A 20,230-nucleotide genomic window follows, 5' to 3' on the forward strand; every position below is an offset into this window, starting at 1 on the left:
ATGGGCTGAGTCAACCCTGCCATGGGTTACAACAGATTCTACTGATGATGCATTAGCCCATCGAGCTAACATTTCTGTCTTTGTAAGCATTCTTACTTTACGGCATTTTTTCCACACCAGTCTTTAACTTTGCACAGTAGTGTACATGCTAATCTGTGAATGCATGTATGTGTGTATGTGTGTTTTACAAGAAATACAAATGCCAGTGTTGGTGGAAGTGAATATATAGAAATATATATATTACCCAGTAATGCCCTCTGCATTTTGTCTGACAAACTTGCTGTTGTAAAACCTCACTTTAGAACTGTAATCATGACAGAATATGCTATAAAAATACTACTAATAATTATAATGTAATTTTTTATATATGTAAACGTGTTAACAATTCTGTTACATTGCACATGGCTGTTGAACTTGCTAGTGTTTTATAATTAAAAAAATTACATTTGACTGATTTATAGATGATTGCGATTTTGTTGACAGGGACCTTCTTTGACTGCATGCTTTTCTAGACCCTGTGTATGGATGGCGTCATTATTCTCACATCACAAAGAAGTTCTTTGAACCCTTCATATTGGATTTCTAGAAGCAACAGTGTTACACGCGATATTTGTTTCTGGAACGAACAAACAAACAAAACACATAAAACAAGTTTTGGTTCTAAAGATTTATTAAAGCAGTGACAGGCTGTCTGCACACTGTCTGGGAATTATAAAGCTTTTCTTGGGAATTTAAGATATTTTTTTTAAAAACAGTATTGTAGCACAAGATATTGCTATTACGATGTTTGTAAACTAGACTGTTGTAAGCTCACTGTCTGTCCTTCAAAACGGACATCACTCTGTGAAAACCAAAGACATGAATTCTCCTTTAGCTTATGTCTATCTTGCGCTCCTGAATTAACTGTGAAAGGCACTTGAAAGCTGGTTCTCTTCAGTTTAAACACAAGGGACAGAATTATGTTGCTGGTAAAGGAACTATGCTCCGAGAAAGAAGGGATTTAGGTTTCATTCTAGGTCATCGTGGTGAGAAGTTTCATTAATAACCTGAAAAGAGAAAAAAAATTGCTTTAATGGGTAGTACAAAAATAAACTTAATTCACTTAAAATAATTGTATATATCATTTTCTGAAAGAATGCAGTAAATAAGAAATACAACCAGAAAAAAATATATAGCATACGGATATGCCCAAAATGTGCCTATTGTGAGGGAAACAAGGTGACATTTTTCCAACTTTGCAAAAAGCCTAAAATCTTTGTATTTTTGTATTTGGAGAGAATTCCAGTTACAAAAAAAAAAAAAGGTACTTTTAAAAATGTACACAGTCTCTGAGAGACTAATACAAAAGTAAAGATGTTGTTTGTTGTTGCCTAGTGAGGTACCAGGAGGTGAAAAGAATGGGACTGTCTATTGGGGAAGAAAATGAACTCTCGTCCTTGTCTTTAATCTCTGGACTCCAAAATAACAATGTATCATCACATGTAAACTTTTTTTTGCAGATAATGCAAAGCCGTTTAAAATATTCAAACCTCTTTAAAGTAGAAAAAAAATAATTTTTTCAAATGTCAACCAAAAGGAAATGGAAATCTACCAACCTGGCCATCTCTGGTCTCCACCGTCTTGATCAGAAGTGTTCTTTTAGAATGAGAGTCTACCACTGGATGAGATTCCAGATTAGATTCTAGAGAAGGAAAGAGATGTCCATGTTATAGACAATGTAGCAAAAATTCAAAGGATTGAATTAATCTACAAAATGCAAGAATAAACACCTAAAAGCCAAACACAGATATTCCACATATGGGATGTGAAAGACACATGATATATTAATTAACTTGACTAGTATTACTTTATCAGTTTGTTATTTCTGATATGTTAGAATGGGATAGGGCAATGTTCCAGGAATCCCCCTCCCATTGATATTCCAGTATGGTTAAGCCACTTCTCTGATACCGAGTAAATAGTTAATAGAGAATAAAAAAAAAAAAAAATACTTATTCACCTCTTAAGCTCATGGTAGAAAAGGATGAATGAACGGGAATGGCAATTCTGCAAAACAAAACATTTTTATGAGCTACAAACTGTCACGACTACTAGTATGGTCCAGCACGCAGAAATTATGTGTTACAGTGAATAAACCTTATATTGTTTTAGTTTATTTTGTTAATTGCATTTAAAAAGGCCAAAGCTGCCACATTCAATCCGTCCTAGTTTTTATTATGGATTATTCACTAGAACACAAGAGATTCTTTTAACTTACCGGCTCTCTTCTCCTTCAAGCAGCTTCCTGTAAGTAGTAATCTCAATATCAAGAGCCATCTTAACATTGAGCAGTTCCTGGTACTCGCGCACGTGGCGAGCCATGTCTTCCTTCATGGTCTGGAGCTCATCCTGTATGCGATTAATAGTGTCTTGGTAGTTAGCTGCTTCCAAAGCAAAGTTGTCTTCCATTTCACGCATCTGTCGTTCATAAGATTCATTCTGCAAAGAAAAACGGCAACATGCTATCAGTTCTCCCTAACATCCTGAGCCATTTCTCCTACACAATAGAATACACAGAAGAGCAATGACTTACATCTTGAATGTCGCTCATACTAAATTAATTAAATATGTTGTCAGTAGACAGAGTGTATAAAATTGAGAACAAGATAAGTGTGTAGTTCTAGGCGCTTGGTAATGAAAACAGATTATTTGGTAATTAGCTGCTGAAAACACTCAGTGGATATCCCAATTCCACTATATACAAAGTGAACCAAACAAACTCTATGTTTAGGTGATGTGCCCGACCTCCTAAACACACAAGTGCGAGTGCAGCACTATTTAAATGTTACTTACCCCTTTTTTCTTGTATGGGCTATATAGATATTTGCAAAAAAAAAATTGCTGGGTTTTTATTTATTTAAAGATGCACTATAGTGTCAGGAGCACAAACGTGTACTCCTGACTATAGTTCTAAAATCACTGTTTTATATCCTTTTAGAAAGGTTTTTACTCACCTTTTTCCATCACAGAGTGGTGTTCCTCGTGTATGGCTCTTCCTCCGATCCGCCTCCTTGACTGATATCATCAGAATTAATTATCTCTTCCGTAGGAAAGCCTTGGATTGGCTGAGATTGTAAATTCTGATGATCTCAGAGGAGGCAGGGCGGGGACAAAGCCAAATGCCACCCTGGCCAATCAGCATCTTCTCATAGAGATGCATTAAATCAGTGGATCTCTATGGGAAGCGTTCAGCATTTGCAGCACTGACCCAGGAAGCACCTCTAGAGGCCGTCTGAGGAGTGGCCACTAGAGGTGTTCCTAGGCTGTAATGTAAACTCTGCCTTTTCTCTGCAAAGACAGTGTTTACAGCAAAAACATTGCAGGGACTGACTATACTCACCAGAATAACTACATTAAGCTGTAATTGTTCAGGTGACTATATTGACTCTTTAAGATATATATATATATGTGGAGGCAGTAAGTTTGTATCTAACCCTATTAACACCGTATGAAAAAAAAACAGCATATCTTGCCCAATTTTTTTGAGAGGAATTAATACAGTTTTACTCACTGATCCTTTCATTGCATCCACTTCGCAGGTAAGAGACTGGATTTGTCTGCGGTAATCATTGGTCTCCTGTTTAGCTTGACGCAAAGCTTCATTGTTTCGGTTAGCAGCCTCAGAAAGGTCGGCAAACTGCGAAGACAGAAACAATTATTTTTAGACATTGAATTAATTGTTACTTTTAAAGGAAAATATGTTTTGCATACATGTTACAGACACGTGGCACTGCAGATTTTTTTTTCCAGGTTTACAGCTACATTACAGATATAAATAATCCACATATAGGTTTAAGAAGGTAAATGGAATACACAGTGACAGTAATTGCAAAGAACCAAGGAACAGACTCCCATCACATACCTTAGACTTGTACCATTCCTCAGCATCCTGTAGATTCTTAGAAGCCACATTCTCATACTGCTGACGCACGTCACGTAGGGCAGCAGTAAGATCTGGTTTAGCAACATCCATGTCAATCTGGACATGTGTATCCTGAATCTGGAGCTGCAGTTCACGGATTTCCTAGACACAAAATTAAATAATTCAGCATACAATGTTTTTTTCTGTCATTTAAGAAAATACGAATTGGGGGAGAGAAATTCAGAAAATTGCACTGTGAAAGTTGACGCCACGTACACAAATCAAGTCGCAGACATGAATGAGAGAGGTAGACAAAGACACACAGAGAAAAAAAAGAGGGACAGACAGATAAATAAAATGAGTGTTTGTTTGACCATGTGTGCAGGTACTTACTTCGTCATGAAGTTTCTTGAGGAATACAATCTCCTCTTGCAGGGATTCAACTTTGCGTTCGAGGTCAATACGTGCTAAGGAAGCATTGTCCACATCCTGATTATGGAAAAAAATAAATAGATGTTAGTATTTGTAGCAAGTGTTTTGTATAGTTTATATGACAGAGCAACATCTTCCTATAGTGTTCTGTTTCTTTTTTTTTTCTTAGTGTTTTAACAAAAAAAAAAAAAGAAAAGAAAAAGGACAAGCCCTCCCCCAATAAACTTATAATGAGGACCCCAAAACAAAACTTGCATTGGAACATAGAAAATTAAAGACATGAAGAGACTTTGGAGAACAAATGAAATGTCTATGGGACATGCTCTACTTTCAGAAGCACAACTGTATGGTCATAAAATTAAAATGGTGTAAAAATGATCACTACATTTTTTTTTTTATGGCATACATTTAACACAATAACATAGCCATTTAGGTTAGGGGAAAAAAAAGACTGGGCTCTTTTCACAAGTTCCTGTGGCTGTTGCTGATCCGAAAGAAGAACAAAGAGCCAATCTTAAGTATTCATATTGTTTCCTACTGAATACATCTATCATTCACTCTACAGCTATACCCACATCTCTTTACATATGAAAGAAGTGATTAAGAAGCTCTGTGGGCAAGGAATGGTTTAGGTTAGGATATTGCATCTCTCAGCGGTTATTAGGCATATAGGCTGTAAAACAAACTACATCTTAAATAAGGAACATGAGTTTTTATCTGTATGTGTGAATGTTTTTTTTGTAAAAAAAAAACAAAAAACAGAAAAAAAAGTGTTTGTTTTTTTTTGCTTTTTCGTTATGTTTATTACAATTATGTTTGTGGACTACATTTTCACTATTCCTTAGGTAGGCTTTAGGTCTATTGACATTATTATTATTATCATCATCATTTTATTATTTATATAGCACCAGCAAGTTCCATAGCGCTGTACAATGGGGTGTTTACCATTCAGGAAATGTAGTCCACGTATGTGGTGTAAGCAGTGTTAGGCTGGATAGTTTTAACCATTGAATATCATGGAGTTAAGAAAATCTTAGAACATGTCTATAGCATATACTTAACAAAATAGAAGAAAGGTCCAGGCACTCCAAGGTACAAACCAGGCAATATTATTGAACCCACTCCATCACATGGATAGGAGGTTCAATAAAATTGATGAGTGGGATGATGTGATGGAGTGGGTTCAATAAAATTGCCTGGTTTGTACCTTGGAGTGCCTGGACCGTTCTTCTATTTTGTTACTCAGCATTTGGTCTCTGGTACTGAGACTGTCCAAGTTGCACTCAGCTACATACTACTTAAAGGGACAGAGTGCAGTTCCACATACTACCATAACTATAGCATATCATTAGTCATTAGTTGGTTAACATTTTTTTCATATGCACTTTTAATTAAAACATAACATATATTCTTTTACATAACGTACATTCTTCTATTTCCGCTTTAAACTAACCTAGAAGGGGTTAAAGGATTGTTTTTATTAAGGGTGAGACCAATGACCACTTTGCTTATCTCTCGATTGCACAACTTTTCCATTTAATATGTTTCATCTAATTGGCTATGCTGGATGCTAAATATCCTCTGCCAACTTATGCAACACATGGTTGCTCCTCCCCGCACCATGACTAGCAGTTAGCCAGACACTAGAATATTGCAGTCGTGCAATGATTGTGATAAAATACCACAACTATGTTAGTACCCTGGATAGGAAAAAAATTGCAAAACTGTGAAAGTCATCAACTTCTGAACGGTTCAATGAAAAATTGTATCAACATTTTTGTTTTTTTTTGTTTCAGTAAAAGTTTTCCCTCTAACAGCAGTAAAAGCAATAACACAACAATACTGTTAGCCACAAATAAACTTGAGACACAATGAAAGCTATTATTTCTACTGCAGTTGCTGATATAATTCATGCATTGGCATTCCACAGTGAAGCCGTGAGAAACCACTAAGGCTGGTTAGCAAAGGAAACAGATGTCCCTATTTTAACATCACTATTCTCAAGGACTTTTGTGTTCTACTCCGTGGTCTGATTCCCATTTGAATGGAATGGTAACGAAAAGAAAAGTGTGAGCCTGTGAACTTTTAGAATGATCTCACCAAAAATGTTTTCATTGTGTTTATGTAGGGTACTCCCATAAGTTATATATTTTTTCAAAATAAAATAAAATTATCTATCCTGGTCAGACAACTCTCTAACACAACTGTTGTCATTAATAAAGCTTTCAGGGGTCTTCATGAAACTGTGTATTGTTGAGAATTCCAAGTGAATATCAAAATAGCTAAAAAAAAAAAAAAAAAAAGTAGCTGAGAGGAAAACTTGCCTCTGTAATTTCAGGCAGCACAGGGAGTACGGTACTCTTAAGAGTGAGTAGAAAAGTAAAATGCTTCTCCATATGGAAAAAATAATATGATCTGCCGATAAAAGGATTTGCAAAAATAAAATGATTTGCTAATCAGCTACATGGTCTGTTATTTTGGAAACTATCAAATTTAAATATTTTTCCTACAAATTGTCCTTGAAAAATTGTGCAAATGAGCATGTATGTGTATACAGCTGATATGACTCAATGATGCTGTAACTTTGTTATTAAATCTATAGAATGTATGTTAACTCTTTACATATAGAGTCATACAAGGTCAGCATCGGAAATATCTGTTTAGGATGCACTATATTCTGGTGATTAAACTGATGTTTAAGCATATACCAATCAATGAGAAAAACATTTAACATGATTTGGAGGGTTTTCTTTTCTACGTTCTGTGCTTGTTGTACTCTGTTGTTGATACTTGTGCTTCTTTGTTAGTCAGTCAGTGGGTCAGGCAATGACTGATGCATGCGCTCACATACAAAAAACTCAAAAACTTACTGAGCACTTACACCCTTTGCATGTGCATTGCACTAAATGAAGTATGCATGAACAGGGAGGAGACCTTGCAAACAATAGAAATGTAATTCAGATATCTTCAACTTGAACGTGTGTCATTTCTTGCCTTGTGCACAAAGTGACCAATAGGGGGCAGCACTGCAGACAGCAGGAGGCTTCAAGGAGGAGCTTACATAGTTTGCAAACATCCGCTAAAGCTTTATTGACTCTTCAGTGGTTCACGCTAGTGTAAAGACTCCAATAATCAGTTTCAGTAACAGATTATGATCTAACAGAGGATTTGACGGGGGTTAAAATATTTACTGCAGTGGGGTTGATTACAGCCCCATATTTAAGGTTAAGTTAGGAAACATTACCTAATATTTGTTTTAAAATGCTTTCCTAAAATGAATGAATAGTGACTAAGAATGGTCATTAACCACATAATGAGTAAAGAATAAAGACTATTTTCCAAGTAGTTTATCTTATTTCAGCAAAATGGACCATGGGCTATGTCACTTCCTCAACATCTAGTATGCCCATTCCATTGGGTTTTTTAATAGAGAATTGTTTCCCTATGGATATTCTTTTGAGCAGTAAAGTGTCTTGATGATTCAGAACAGTTTAGACATTCTTTTGAATAGAATTGAAAAAAAAAACACTACAAAGTATGCTCACAAATGTATTAATGCACTAATGAGTTGTGTTGGATTTACCACCAATATGTCTCACGATATTTCTCCAACTGTATGTTTGCACAATGCACATAAAGCACATCTCACAGCTTTTTCATTAAGCTTTCAAGGCTACACTAACTAGACTTCAAGACTAACATTAACAGGAACTTTAAAAATAAGGTTAAGTCAGGCCTCGGCCACCTATGTAGAATACTAAATCAAATTAACTATTTTAATCTAATACAATTATAAAATGTCTTCTCACACATGTGACTCGGATTTCTAGATTGGCTTCTGTCCATTCAATTTCGTAATAATTTTAATACATTCTGTTGACCACTATGTGGCGTTAACAACCAAGTAGGCCTTAATATTGTAGCTGGGAGGAAAGGGGGTGTCAGAAAGCATTTCCTGAGCTAATATTTCATTTCGAAAACCACAAACCTGTCTGAATGACTGCAAGTTGCTTTCAGCTTCTTCCCTCTGAATCATTTCATCCTGGAGCCTGAAAAATATCAATTAAGTTTGCAAATTAATATCCTTTCAATCCTTAACATTTTCATTGTCAGAAGGGTAAAGAATTATTTGTTTTGTATAGACATCTGGCACTTAAAGCGTTAACCACAGGAAATGTATTGCGGCACTAACAATGGCGACGACAACCTGATATTTTTTTTTATTATACCTTACCCTCATACCACACTGCCTTAACGTGCATTATACTAATGAAATGATCAGTAATGTCAGTGATCATCCTTAAAGCTAAATTCTGTGTGTTCAAATTAAAATACAACTTCATGTGCATCCATTGTGGATGTGTGTCTTACAAATGGAATACATTATAGAGAAAGTGAGAAAGTGCATGAAACAAAGGCAGTTACTATGCTGCTTTTGGAACAATACGTTTCTTCAAAATTAAAAAGAAAATTAAAAAATGTACATGTTTTATCAGGAATATAAAGTGCATTCTAACTTTTAGGCCAAAGTAGCCAAACTTTAAACATTGCTTACTGTGGGAATTTTTGCGTTCTACATTGGTTTAAAATTCGAAATCGCACTTCATTGAGTAACCCTAACAATTGCATCAAAAGTCACAGTGAAAACTAGTTAATTTAAAAAAAAAAAAAAAAAATGACATGAGAAATGACATAGCTGACTGGAATTTCAAGTTCAAACTTTTTTTTTTTTTATTCATTGACATTTTTAAATATCTTTGAGAATAAATAAATCATAAATAAGTTCAGCTGTAGATATATTACTTCAAGGATAATGTTCCTTGGTTCTTGAAAATGATTCCCCTGTTTTCGTTCTTTAAACATGTATTTAATGGTTTATTCTAGAATGTTGAGGTAACACTGAGGAATAATCTTTAGCAGACTCCAGAAAATCTGGAAATGATGTATTGTATTAAAACCCTGCCTTAAAATGGTGGACATCCAGTTTCAATGGAACTGCCACACCCCATCCAGAAATGGAGTCAGACACCAAAATCTCCCCAGCAAACCAGGCAACTTGCCCATGGCATAGACATGTGTCTGTCTGCCCTCCCTGTAATGTCCCCCTCTCTGCCCTTATATTATCTTGCATGGATGGAGTTTTTCAAACTTTCTGCTAGTCCAGCAATATGTGCATTATGGGATAAGCTGTCCCAGAACAATGACCCTAATGTACAGCAATAGACTGATCTAACTATTTTGTATAATCTTTAGGCAACAAAGTTACATCATCATTAGTGAGATTTAGAGCAAGTTTTCTTGTTTGTGGTTTGAGTTTAGCAAGAATACTCTCAAAAGATGGGTCCTCCTTCAATATTTCTAAAAAAGAAATTGCATGTAGCACACAAAGTTAACCATTTCATTGTTACTTTCAGCAGAGTAGCAAGATGAGAAGGAAACTCTCAAATACCTTCTCCCTCCCTCCCCTCTTCCCAATCCCCCCCCCCCCACACACACACACACACAAAAAAAAAAGAATAATTGTTAGAAGATAGCAAGAGGTTTAAGCCATCAATTGATCATTATTTTCAACTATCATTACATGTAAGCTTTACTTCCCCTTCTTTCTGGTAGAGCAGAATTTTTAGGTGAATCCCAGAATTTGTCTAATAGACTCTTCCAATACAATGAATGGAGAGAAGTTTAGACAGTCTTATATCTTTGCATTTAGCAATATCTTAGCCTCTAGGAGTCTGAGAATGGAATCAGCATTAATTTCATTGATGCTCCTTAGTGTCAGAAGGCTCTGAAAAAGCAAAGTCCAAGTCTTTCAATGTGACTTTACCATAAAGACCACTGAAAAACTGGACCACAAGCTGTTAGGGATGTATTGAGGGATCTATGGCATGTGTGTTCTCCTGAACTTTGATTTTCAGAAATTATGGAATGGTGTGATAATAAAGTTCTAAAATATTTCTTACTTTTCTCTTAGTCGCTGAAGATCATCTCCCAGGTTGTCTCTGTCTACCTCCACCCTGGCTTTCTCATTTGTGAGCAGGTCCACCTGTCGGCGGAGCTCTCTCATCTCCTCTTCATAGATGTCTCCAACCCTGGAGGTCCCCTTTCCTTTCAGTTGGTCCAACTCAGCAACCAGGATCTTGTTCTGCTGCTCCAGGAATCGAACTTTGTCAATGAAGTTGGCAAACCTGTCGTTCAGCTCCTGCATCTCAGCCTTCTCGTTGGTCCTGTTGGCTTTAAACTCGAGGTTGATGGCATCTGCCAGGGAGAAGTCCACGCTGTCATGGAGCCTGGCTGGTGGAAGGCTGCTCCTCAGCCTCACAGAGGAGGACTTGTAGATGGAGGGGGATGAAGAAGTTGTGTAGACGCGGCTACTGCTGATACCTCCACCACCAGCTCCAGAACGCAGAGAGCCTCCCAAAGAGCTACCCAGGGAGTACCTACTGCTGGAGGTCACATACCGGTTTCCAGATGAGGAGCTGGACCTGGGGTTACCTCCAAACATTCTTTTGTATGAGGACCTGCTGGCGGAGGTGGACATGGTGATGGGTTCTGGTTTTAGGCTCTTTGTAAATCCTGCGATACTGGAGATGAAGCCCAGACAGTGCTGTAGCAGGAGTGAGAGCTGGCACCAACAGGGCTATTTATACTGAACATAACGGGACCCACAGCCTGAATGACACTGGGAAAACCAATAGACATGCCCCCAGAGGCACTTCATTGCATCACTAGACCAATAGGAGAGAAGGGAAGGGTAGTCAGGGTTGGGCTAGAAGGAGTTCTCAACTTCAGAAAAGCATCTGACCAAACTGTCCTTTATTCTGCCAGAAATCCTTTCTTTTTTTCTTTTTCGTTTCTTTCTCGAGAAGAAGTGCAGTTTGTATCACAGACTGAGAACTTGCTATTGTGCTGCTAGGAGTATTGTAGAATGTAGCAACTGAAATATTGTAACTTCTGAAACAGTGCTAACCAGTTAACCCATGACATTCTGACTGCTGTCTGGATGAGCATAATGAGAGCTTACCAAATTCTTTGTTACAGGGGGTCACTGGAGAGATCCCTGAAATACAGCCCCATAGGGATGGCAAAGCCTCATGGGAGTTGTAATTGTACAGCAGATGGGGATCTACCTTGTGTCCATTGAGATATGTGCAAAACTATAACATCTCCTGACATGCAGCTTCTAAACCAGTGAGTACTAGTTAACCCTTTGCAATCCAGCCTTATCCGTGTACTGCAGCTGACTGAGCATCGTGAGAGCAGTATTCCATAACAGCTGGAAATCCATTACTGATCTAATGAAGCTCTTTATCAGGATTGGCCAGAAGGTAGAGCCCCCAACTTTTCTAAAACTACAACTCCCCTGGTACTTTGCCAATTATGCGGTTGGAAATGTTTTATGGGATTTGAGTTTTGCAACAGCTGGAACGAGATCTTTGTCCATCACTGCTTCAAATAATTTGGAAACTGCTAAGGAAAGTTGCATTTAACTTTGGAGACTATGTATTTTGTCTCCTTTACTCTGTGTCAGCTATACAGTAGTTTAAATACGTATTGTAGCACAGTAGATTGTAACAGAGCAGAGTGTAGGACAGTAGTGACTGAGTATTTGAACCTCCCCACCCCAGCTGCAGAGTGATGTGTGTCACTGATATCCATGGTGACAAAGAAATAACACAGGGTACGATTTCCGCTCAGAATTCTAAGACTCCAACAGTTTTTCTATACAGTTATTTGGGCGTTGCCTTTCTCATACTGAGAGTAATTGCATCAATTCTGCTACAAATGATTTTTTACCCTCAGTCCCAGGGCTGCAGCAGTCACTCTGTAGACTTTGCAGCATGGGATGGGGCCACTGTCCTCTGGCTGCTGAGGCAGACTCCTGGTATTATTGGGATTAGCAGTCCACAAACAAAGAGTCAAACATTTTGGGGGGGGGGGAGGAGGGGTGTTCTGCTTGGATGAGAGATAGAGAAATAAATAAAATAAAGAGAAAGAGAGAGTGTGTGTGTATCTTCATTGCTAGAAGCCTTGTACTGAAATAAGACTTGGGTTTTACTTCGAAAAACCACAGGCAGCAGGAAATCAATGAACAGATATGCAAAACCTCTGGGCATATTTCTTTCATTATACAAAAAGAAATAAGTAAGACCTGAGGAGGGATTGGTTTCTTTGTGCGTGTCACAGGGTTTAATGGTTGAAGTGATTTGACTCCCAGCTAATCTCCCTGGGGATGGAATGCTCTGTGGCTGGAGTCTGGACCATGTGCTGGGACTCTGCTCTTTGTGTTGTGGGCATCCCTTCTGCTGGGAGACATTTCCTTCCTGATCTCAGGGCGGGAATTAGTGGGAGAATTTCCAAAAACCCACACAACCCTCTGAAAACTGTGTCCAAAGGTTCTGTGGATTGTCATTCTCTCTTCTAATTATCCACAGACACGGTCTAGAAATTACCATGACTAATAAACAGCATTGGACTAATTCTTTTTTCTATTTCATTCTTTCATTCTTTTTTTTTGTCACTTATTGAAAAAAGCCCACATTTTGAAACAGTTCATCTGTCCATCAGGCAAAATATACCTAACCTAAAATGGATCCATGGAAAGGGTATATTAGCCAAGGAAGCATAGCATTTATTGAGCAAGACTATCTAGGACAGAGAGTTCCACAAGAAGTGCTCCCTCTAAGTACATTTTTATGATGATCTGGCAATGAGACAGTTACAATCTTTACCAATCATATATGCAGATAGAGGGGTGTGTAGCCATGATAATTGATTTCCTTATGGTGCCTTGCTTGCCACTTGTGGTGAAGTATGTGCTTTCTTTAATGTCTCTCTCCCCCTTCTATTCATGTCTATCTCTTCCTCCCTTCTATCAATGTCTCCCTCCCCCTTCTATCCATGCCTGTTCCCCTATTCTATCCATGTCTCTCTCCCCCTTCTATCCACGTTTGTCCCCCCATTATATCCATGTCTCTCCCCTCCTTCTATCCATGTCTCCCTTGTTCTATCCTTGTGTAACGGACCGTTTTGCTCACCAGTGGTTAAAAACCGTTTAGGCGATATTCCCCTTTCCAGATGCACAGGCAGCTACTGTAAGCCCCAATCTCCCGAACTGCAAACTACACGAATCCTGGAAACAGCTGAACAGGAAAAACCATGCAAAAGGTTTACACTCCTGGCAGTCAGCATACAATCTAATTCCCCCAATAACGAGACGACACTTCGTTTTGAGGGTTAAGCAGAATCTGACTGTACTGGCACATACAGTCTCTTGTATTCCCAATCCACAAACATAGTACAGCCCACAGGGTTTTACAGAACAACCAATCAATCCGTACAATACACACAGACACTCCCACACAAAATCCTCCCCTCTGCATGTGATATGATTACTGAACACAATGGGTAATCTCATTATCACAGGCAGAGGAATACAGTTTTTACACATTATTCATAACTTTGAAAGTATGCATCACATTCACATAAAACTTACATTTTCTGAATCAGCATACTCCAAATACAAACATACATACAGTTCAATTGCCATGGAGCCAAAGTCTTTCATACAGTCTTTCAGTATACGGCTGGGCTCCATGGCATAGCTATCTGGGGTAGCATGGCTTTAACAGTACGCAGAAAGGTACAAACCAGCCTTTCTGCAGGGAAAAAGAACAGGGGCCATAGTCTAAAGGCAAGAGGCGGACAAGCAGCCCCCTCCAAGGACACGTGGCGAGGTCGGTTTCGCCACACCTTGTCTCTCTCCCCCTTTCTTCTATCCATGTCTCTCCCCCAATGTCTCCTTCCACCCCATTCTATCCGTATCTCTGCCCCATGTATCCCTACCCCCTTTTATCCATGTCTCTCCCCCCATGTCTCCCTCCCCCTTCTATCCATGTCTGTTCTCCTATTCTATCCATGTCTCTCTCCCCCTTCTATCCATGTTTGTCCCTCCATACTATCCATGTCTCTCCCCCATGTCTCTCTCTCCCTTCTATCATTGTCTCTCTCCCCCTTTCTTCCATCCATGTCTCTCCCCCATGTCTTCCTTCACAAGCAGCAATCGGCTGCTTCCCTCAAAGAGACCGCCCCCTAGGGGAAGGTAGCTCTGTACACACACAGATTGGAACCCCTCCCCCACTCTTTTACCTGTCATGGCAGAATGTGCTCCACGCAGGTTTTGTGCGTGCAGTTCCCTTGTGGAGCCACACAGTAATATCTCGGACACCGGTAATTTATTTTTTGAGGGTGAGAGAGTTTCATTGAACTCTCTCTCGCTCTCAAAAAAATATATATAGATTACCGGGATATTACATAGAATCAGCGCACGTCTGGGAGCCGCAGTTACAATAGGGGAGACTCTAAGAACCCCCAAGAGAGTTGAGAAGTCTGATATTTTATCAAACAATATTTTCTGCAATTTTAATTTTGTTAGCTTCTGACACTGCTTTTTTTTTTCAGGTAAAAGTGAGATTTGCTTACTTGAACCTGCTTGCCTGCCTCTTGCCCGTTCAATTCAGTATGATAGGAGTTATGTATTTTTGTATCCTTTTGTGTTTTACTGGTAACATGTGCTCAATGGAGTCTGCCTCTATCCCTGGATATATTTGGATTATTTTCCCCATTGTCTCCAGGATAGAGGGCTCTGTAAAACCGGTTTGGGCCATATAACCATGCTGCCAGCCAGGCCCCAAAAGATACTTTACTAACTTCTGAACCCCTGGTCTGATTCATGCCATTTTTTATATGTTGTTCCCCTGAATGGATTGATTGTGAATATATAATTTTTATGTGAATGTGATGTATATTTTAGAAGTTATGAAAATGCTGTAAAAACTGTATTTTTCCTGCCTGTGATAATTGCATATTCTATTGTATAAGATAATTGAATCACAGGCAGAGGGGAGGATTTTGTGTGGGCTGTAACCTCTGTTTTATTGGCTACTGTAGATAACGTGTGTGTCCCTCCCCTGCATGGGAGCAGGGCATAAAAGAAACTGTAGCTTGAATACCTGTTGTTGTTACTTCCAGTAAATTCTGTTCCAGCATTAAGCTTTGGCTCATGTGTGGATGATTTGGTGATACCGACGATATTTATTCCTGTGGATTATTGGTAATATTATTTTATGGGAAGAAGGGAATGCTTGACGGATTAACAGATTGTACCGTCACATCTTTGAATTTTCTGCATTTGAGCAAAGCCCCATGATTTCCAGTTCCTTCTGTGAGCTCTACACATACACCTGTCAGTCAACCTTTCTCCACCCACGCTCCATCACTTACGTAGCTTACTTCTTCCCACCCCAACTTGTGTATGTCTCTTTTAGTCTGTTTACTATGACTACTGTAAAGTGACCAGCTTTCTTCTCTGTGTACCTCATTGGCTGTGTAGCCTTGTCACATATTTGGTGTGCACCAACAGTTCTGTGTGTGGTAACATACGCTCAGGGCCGGATTAACATAGGGGCTGATGGAGCTGCAGCTCCAGGCCCAGGCCCATGGAATAGGCCCATTTAAAAAAAAAAAAATTTTTTTTTTTTTTTTTTTACACACTACTCTTAGGTTTGCCACCTGACTAGTATTTTACTGGTTTGCCACCTGACAGCACAGAGTCCAGACAGCAGCTCTACAGCTCAGGTAAGAGAGGGATGGGGGGAAAGGCAGCAGGGACACATGGGGACACTGAGACACTAGGGGACATATGGGGAAACTGAGACACTAGGGGACACAGACACTAGGGGACAAAGGGGGACACAGACACTAGGGGACACTGAGACACTAGGACACATGGGGACACAGACACTGGGAGACCTGGAAACACAGACACTTGGGGACACTGGAAAACATGGGGACACTGGAAAACATGGGGACACTGAGACACATGGGGATGCTGTGAGACATAGGGACATTGGGAGACATTGGGACACGGAGACACTATGTCCCCATTTCTCCCAGTGTCCCCATGTCCCCATCCAGTGTCGCTAGTGTCTCAGTGTCCCCAAGTCTCCCAGTGTCTGTGTCCCATGTCTCTCAGTGTGCCAAGTGTCCCCATGTGTCCCAGTGTCCCCCCATGTCTCTCTGTCCCCCGGTCTCTCTGTGTCTCCAGTATCCTAGTGACATGGGGACACACTGAGACATTGGGACACTGGGAGAAATGGAGACACTAGGAGACTAGGGGACTGCGCGACATGGGGACACTGACACTGTGATACATAGGGACACTGGGTGACTTGCAAGACTGAGACACTGGGAGCAATCCATCTATACAGCAGAATCAAACTGTGAGTAGTTTGTTAGTGATTTTACAGAATTTTCTCTGATGTCACTCCTTGTGATTATACAAATGATTAAGGCTGGTATTTTTTTCCAAGAAAGGTGGCAACCCTAACTACTCTTCGCATACTCTTGCTTAAAGGAGCACTTTAGGGTCAGGAACACAATCATGTATTTCTGACCCTATTATGTTAAAACCACCACCCTGGCCCCTTCTTGCCTCCCTAAGTATAGTAAAATATAACTTGTATTCAAGTCTGCAGCTGCTGGCTCTGCCTCTGAACTGACTGTCTGCTGACATCATCAGAAGTGGTGGTCTGAGCAAATTACAATACTTCCCCATAGGATTGGCTGAGACTGTCAACTAGGCAGATCAGGGGCAGAGCCAGCACAAGTCCAACATAGCCCTGGCCAATCAGCATCTCCTCATAAAGATAAATTGAATCAATGCATCTGTATGAGGAAAGTTCAGTGTCTGCATGCAGAGGGTGGAGACACTGAATGGCAGTGCGCCACACTAGGCAGTACTGCCCCAGGAAGCACCTCTAGCAGCCATCTAAGGAGTGGCCAGCGGAGTTATTTTCTCTGAAAAGACAGTGTTTACTGTAAAAGGCCTGAATGGAATGATTCTACTTACAAGAACAAATACAATAAGCTGTAGTTGTTATGGTGACTATAGTGTCCCTTTAAGTTTGGAAGCTTAAGCGGAATGTATGGGAACAAAAGTTGTGTGGACTGGCTGACAATAAAATTAGTTTAGGTAATGCAGACGCTGGTCTCTCTAACACTGTGGCATGTCCCCTTTCTTCTACACTCACTACATACACCTTTTCTCTGTTTCAGACTATATACCAGGAACTTCTGCCTGCTAGTAAGAAGGTAAGGAGACAAGTGGACATGTGAGTGCTAGGGGACAGATCCTTAGAACGCATGGAGTGAGCGCATCATTAGACAGATTTATGTCAAGCTCAGGGTGCTGCCTGCATAGTATGCCCTTAGTTTGACAGCCTGTAGGATTGGCGGGCAGCCTGACATGCATTCATGCCAGGCAGTCCTTCAAATTCTTTGGACAGACATGCCCCCTTTTTGGGCATGTTCTCCCCTTTTGGCAAGTCTGGCCACGTGATTCGCACAAGTGGCCCACCCTTTTACCCCGCCCATTGACTTCCTGCTTCACTGGACACTGCTGTTAGGGGTTATGGATTTACTTGAAAGATGAAAGCATAAATTAGAGTGAGATTAGCATAGAGTATGTGTTTTCTTATAGCTGCATCCTATGAGTTTCCCTACAGCACCATCTCCATCAGATACATGACGCTTGGGAGGTATGACTGTTTTAGTGTTTTTGGTCAATAAGATTCCGTAATTAGGCCCATCATAATTGTCAGCACCAGGCCCAGTGTGCTCTTAATCCGGCCCTGCATACGCTTATAACAGCAGCTCCTCTAGCAGATGTCCACTTGGCCACACTACATGAAGAAGGGGGGGAGAGGGCAGGGGGCATCAATCAGTTGTCTGTGGGGCCCTCTATGCTTTGGCGGATTTCAAGAGCAAATTAAATAGTTGGGGAAATTATCTGATTTCCCCATAAGGCTCATGACTACACTCCATAGCCAGGGCCCAACTGGACTAGTACCAATGAGCGAATCCTCTTCTTGGCTGGGCTCTTTTTGGGAAGACAAAAAGAGTAGGTGTGGCAAAGATTGATAAATGAAAATAATCACATACCTTAGTAATGTAGTGTAGAGAATCTAGCCATATTCATGGATATGCTGTTTCCCAGCAACACATTTAGGAATTTGCATACAGTAAGTTCAGACAGCTCTTCAAATCTAAATATATATACAATATCGGATATTGCCGGGTCTATGCATTGTTACCCTAGTATGTGCCTACAGCCCTCCAATCTTCAAGGCCCCCAAACATAGGCAGTTAATACATTTAGGAGAGGTATGATACGTTTCTCCATTGGGTAAAGGTAGCCCATGTCTGCAGGGGTTAGAAATGAAAGGGTTAAGTGATAATTTATCATGAAATGCCTATACTGATTGGTAACAGAGCTTATGAGGCACAATTTACAATATAAAATGGTATAATGCCTGATTATGATCACAACAGAACTCTGATATATAGTATCCTTTAGACTGTAAGCTTGTTTGAGCAGGGTCCTCATCTACCTATTGTTCCTGTGTAATTGTATTATTAATTGTATATTCACCCCTTTCATAATATTGTAAAGCGCTGCGGAATTAGTTGGTGCTACATAAATAACAATAATAATAATAATAGTAGCTCTCATATCGACATCCGTGGGAACATTGCTTTTGTGTTACAATAAATATTATAGATATATTGTATTATTCTATTTATCTATTTATTGTTTGAATATTTTTTAAGCACCTTTTTTCACTAGATATTATAGATATTGCCATTTTCTTATAATATAATCTATCCCCTAGTGAAGTTATGCTAATTTGTGTGGCAGCTATATGGCACAAATGCAGTGACCCTCAGGTCCGTAATGTTAATGGTTAATATTACCGGTGCAAATGTAGCACATGTGAGTTACTGAGTCCAACCTTTACTGGGATCTTGTCTCATTTAGGACAGTTTAGCAGCAAATCAAATTACCTAATTGTTAAAAAGTAAATACATCAAGCTATTTCACATGTAGCATTTCAACATTGTATACCCAGCCACTATACCATCAACATTATTTGTTCAGAATGTGATATTTAATTTCTGTTGTTGGAAACTAGCTTTATGGAATATGCACTCTGGTCCCATCTAAAACAATTAGAGGAACAGAATCGGCTACGGAATCCAAGTCACTTTAGAATTCTTATAATGCATTACACATTAACGTATACGTATTACTCAAATGATAATGCCTACAAAATGTAAAGACTAAAATATATACTTACCCGAATTTGCTACTTTGCCAGTGGTACTAGTTTAAATCTGGGGCCTGCAACATTTTCCCGCATGTGGGCCAGATACCATATCTGTAAATGGACGGCCACCTTCAGCTAAATAGCTGAAAAATAAGATAATAACAGTAGATGGCTTCCTAATTTGGTGTGCTTATATGGAATTGTCATATATAAGAACACTAAACTAAAGAGCAATCTACTAAACAGATCAAAATAAAAAAAAACCTTCTCCTAATTTTGATCTTTCCTCACGTTAGTGGATAAATCCCTAATTTGGATTTGCAGGGAGAGCACAGTAAGTACATACCTACCTTGTCGCCCGAACCTCTTCAACAGATACTGTATACTTGTGCCGGTGGCTGGTGTGTCTTAGTAAAACTCCCCAATAGTGTAGGGCAGTTTTTGCATCACCCTCCTGGGACACTAAGGCTTGCACTGGCCCTGCTTGGACCGCATGCACATGATTTTATCACGGATATTTGCGGGCCATACAATTGCAGGGGACAGGGTTAAAAGGCCCATAGCCATAGGTCACTGATCCCTGGTTTACATATTCAAGGTTGAATAAAATTGCTTCTCTATGTATAGTAAAGATTTGGATAGCCCAAGGTCGAGATTACATTTTCTTTGCTTGACTGGTAAACGATCATAATAAAGAACGACAAGCAATCTTGATAGGTATATTTTCTCCATA

General features: G+C 39.5%; 1 protein-coding gene across 1 annotated transcript; it reads right to left on the reverse strand.

Moving 5' to 3' along the window:
* Positions 1-855: 855 nt before the first annotated feature.
* On the reverse strand, positions 856-10,968 carry VIM (vimentin). The gene is made up of 9 exons (XM_063452503.1): positions 10,294-10,968; positions 8,322-8,382; positions 4,295-4,390; positions 3,902-4,063; positions 3,551-3,676; positions 2,258-2,478; positions 2,000-2,046; positions 1,596-1,681; positions 856-1,046 (listed from the first exon to the last, which is right to left on the reverse strand). The coding sequence occupies exons 1-9, from the start codon at positions 10,869-10,871 to the stop codon at positions 1,008-1,010; spliced, it is 1,416 nt and encodes a 471-aa protein (XP_063308573.1). The 5' UTR covers positions 10,872-10,968; the 3' UTR covers positions 856-1,007.
* Positions 10,969-20,230: the final 9,262 nt, after the last annotated feature.

The sequence above is a fragment of the Pelobates fuscus genome, chromosome 4 (genome assembly GCF_036172605.1).
Source record: "Pelobates fuscus isolate aPelFus1 chromosome 4, aPelFus1.pri, whole genome shotgun sequence".
In the NCBI taxonomy this organism is placed as follows: Eukaryota; Metazoa; Chordata; class Amphibia; order Anura; family Pelobatidae; genus Pelobates; species Pelobates fuscus.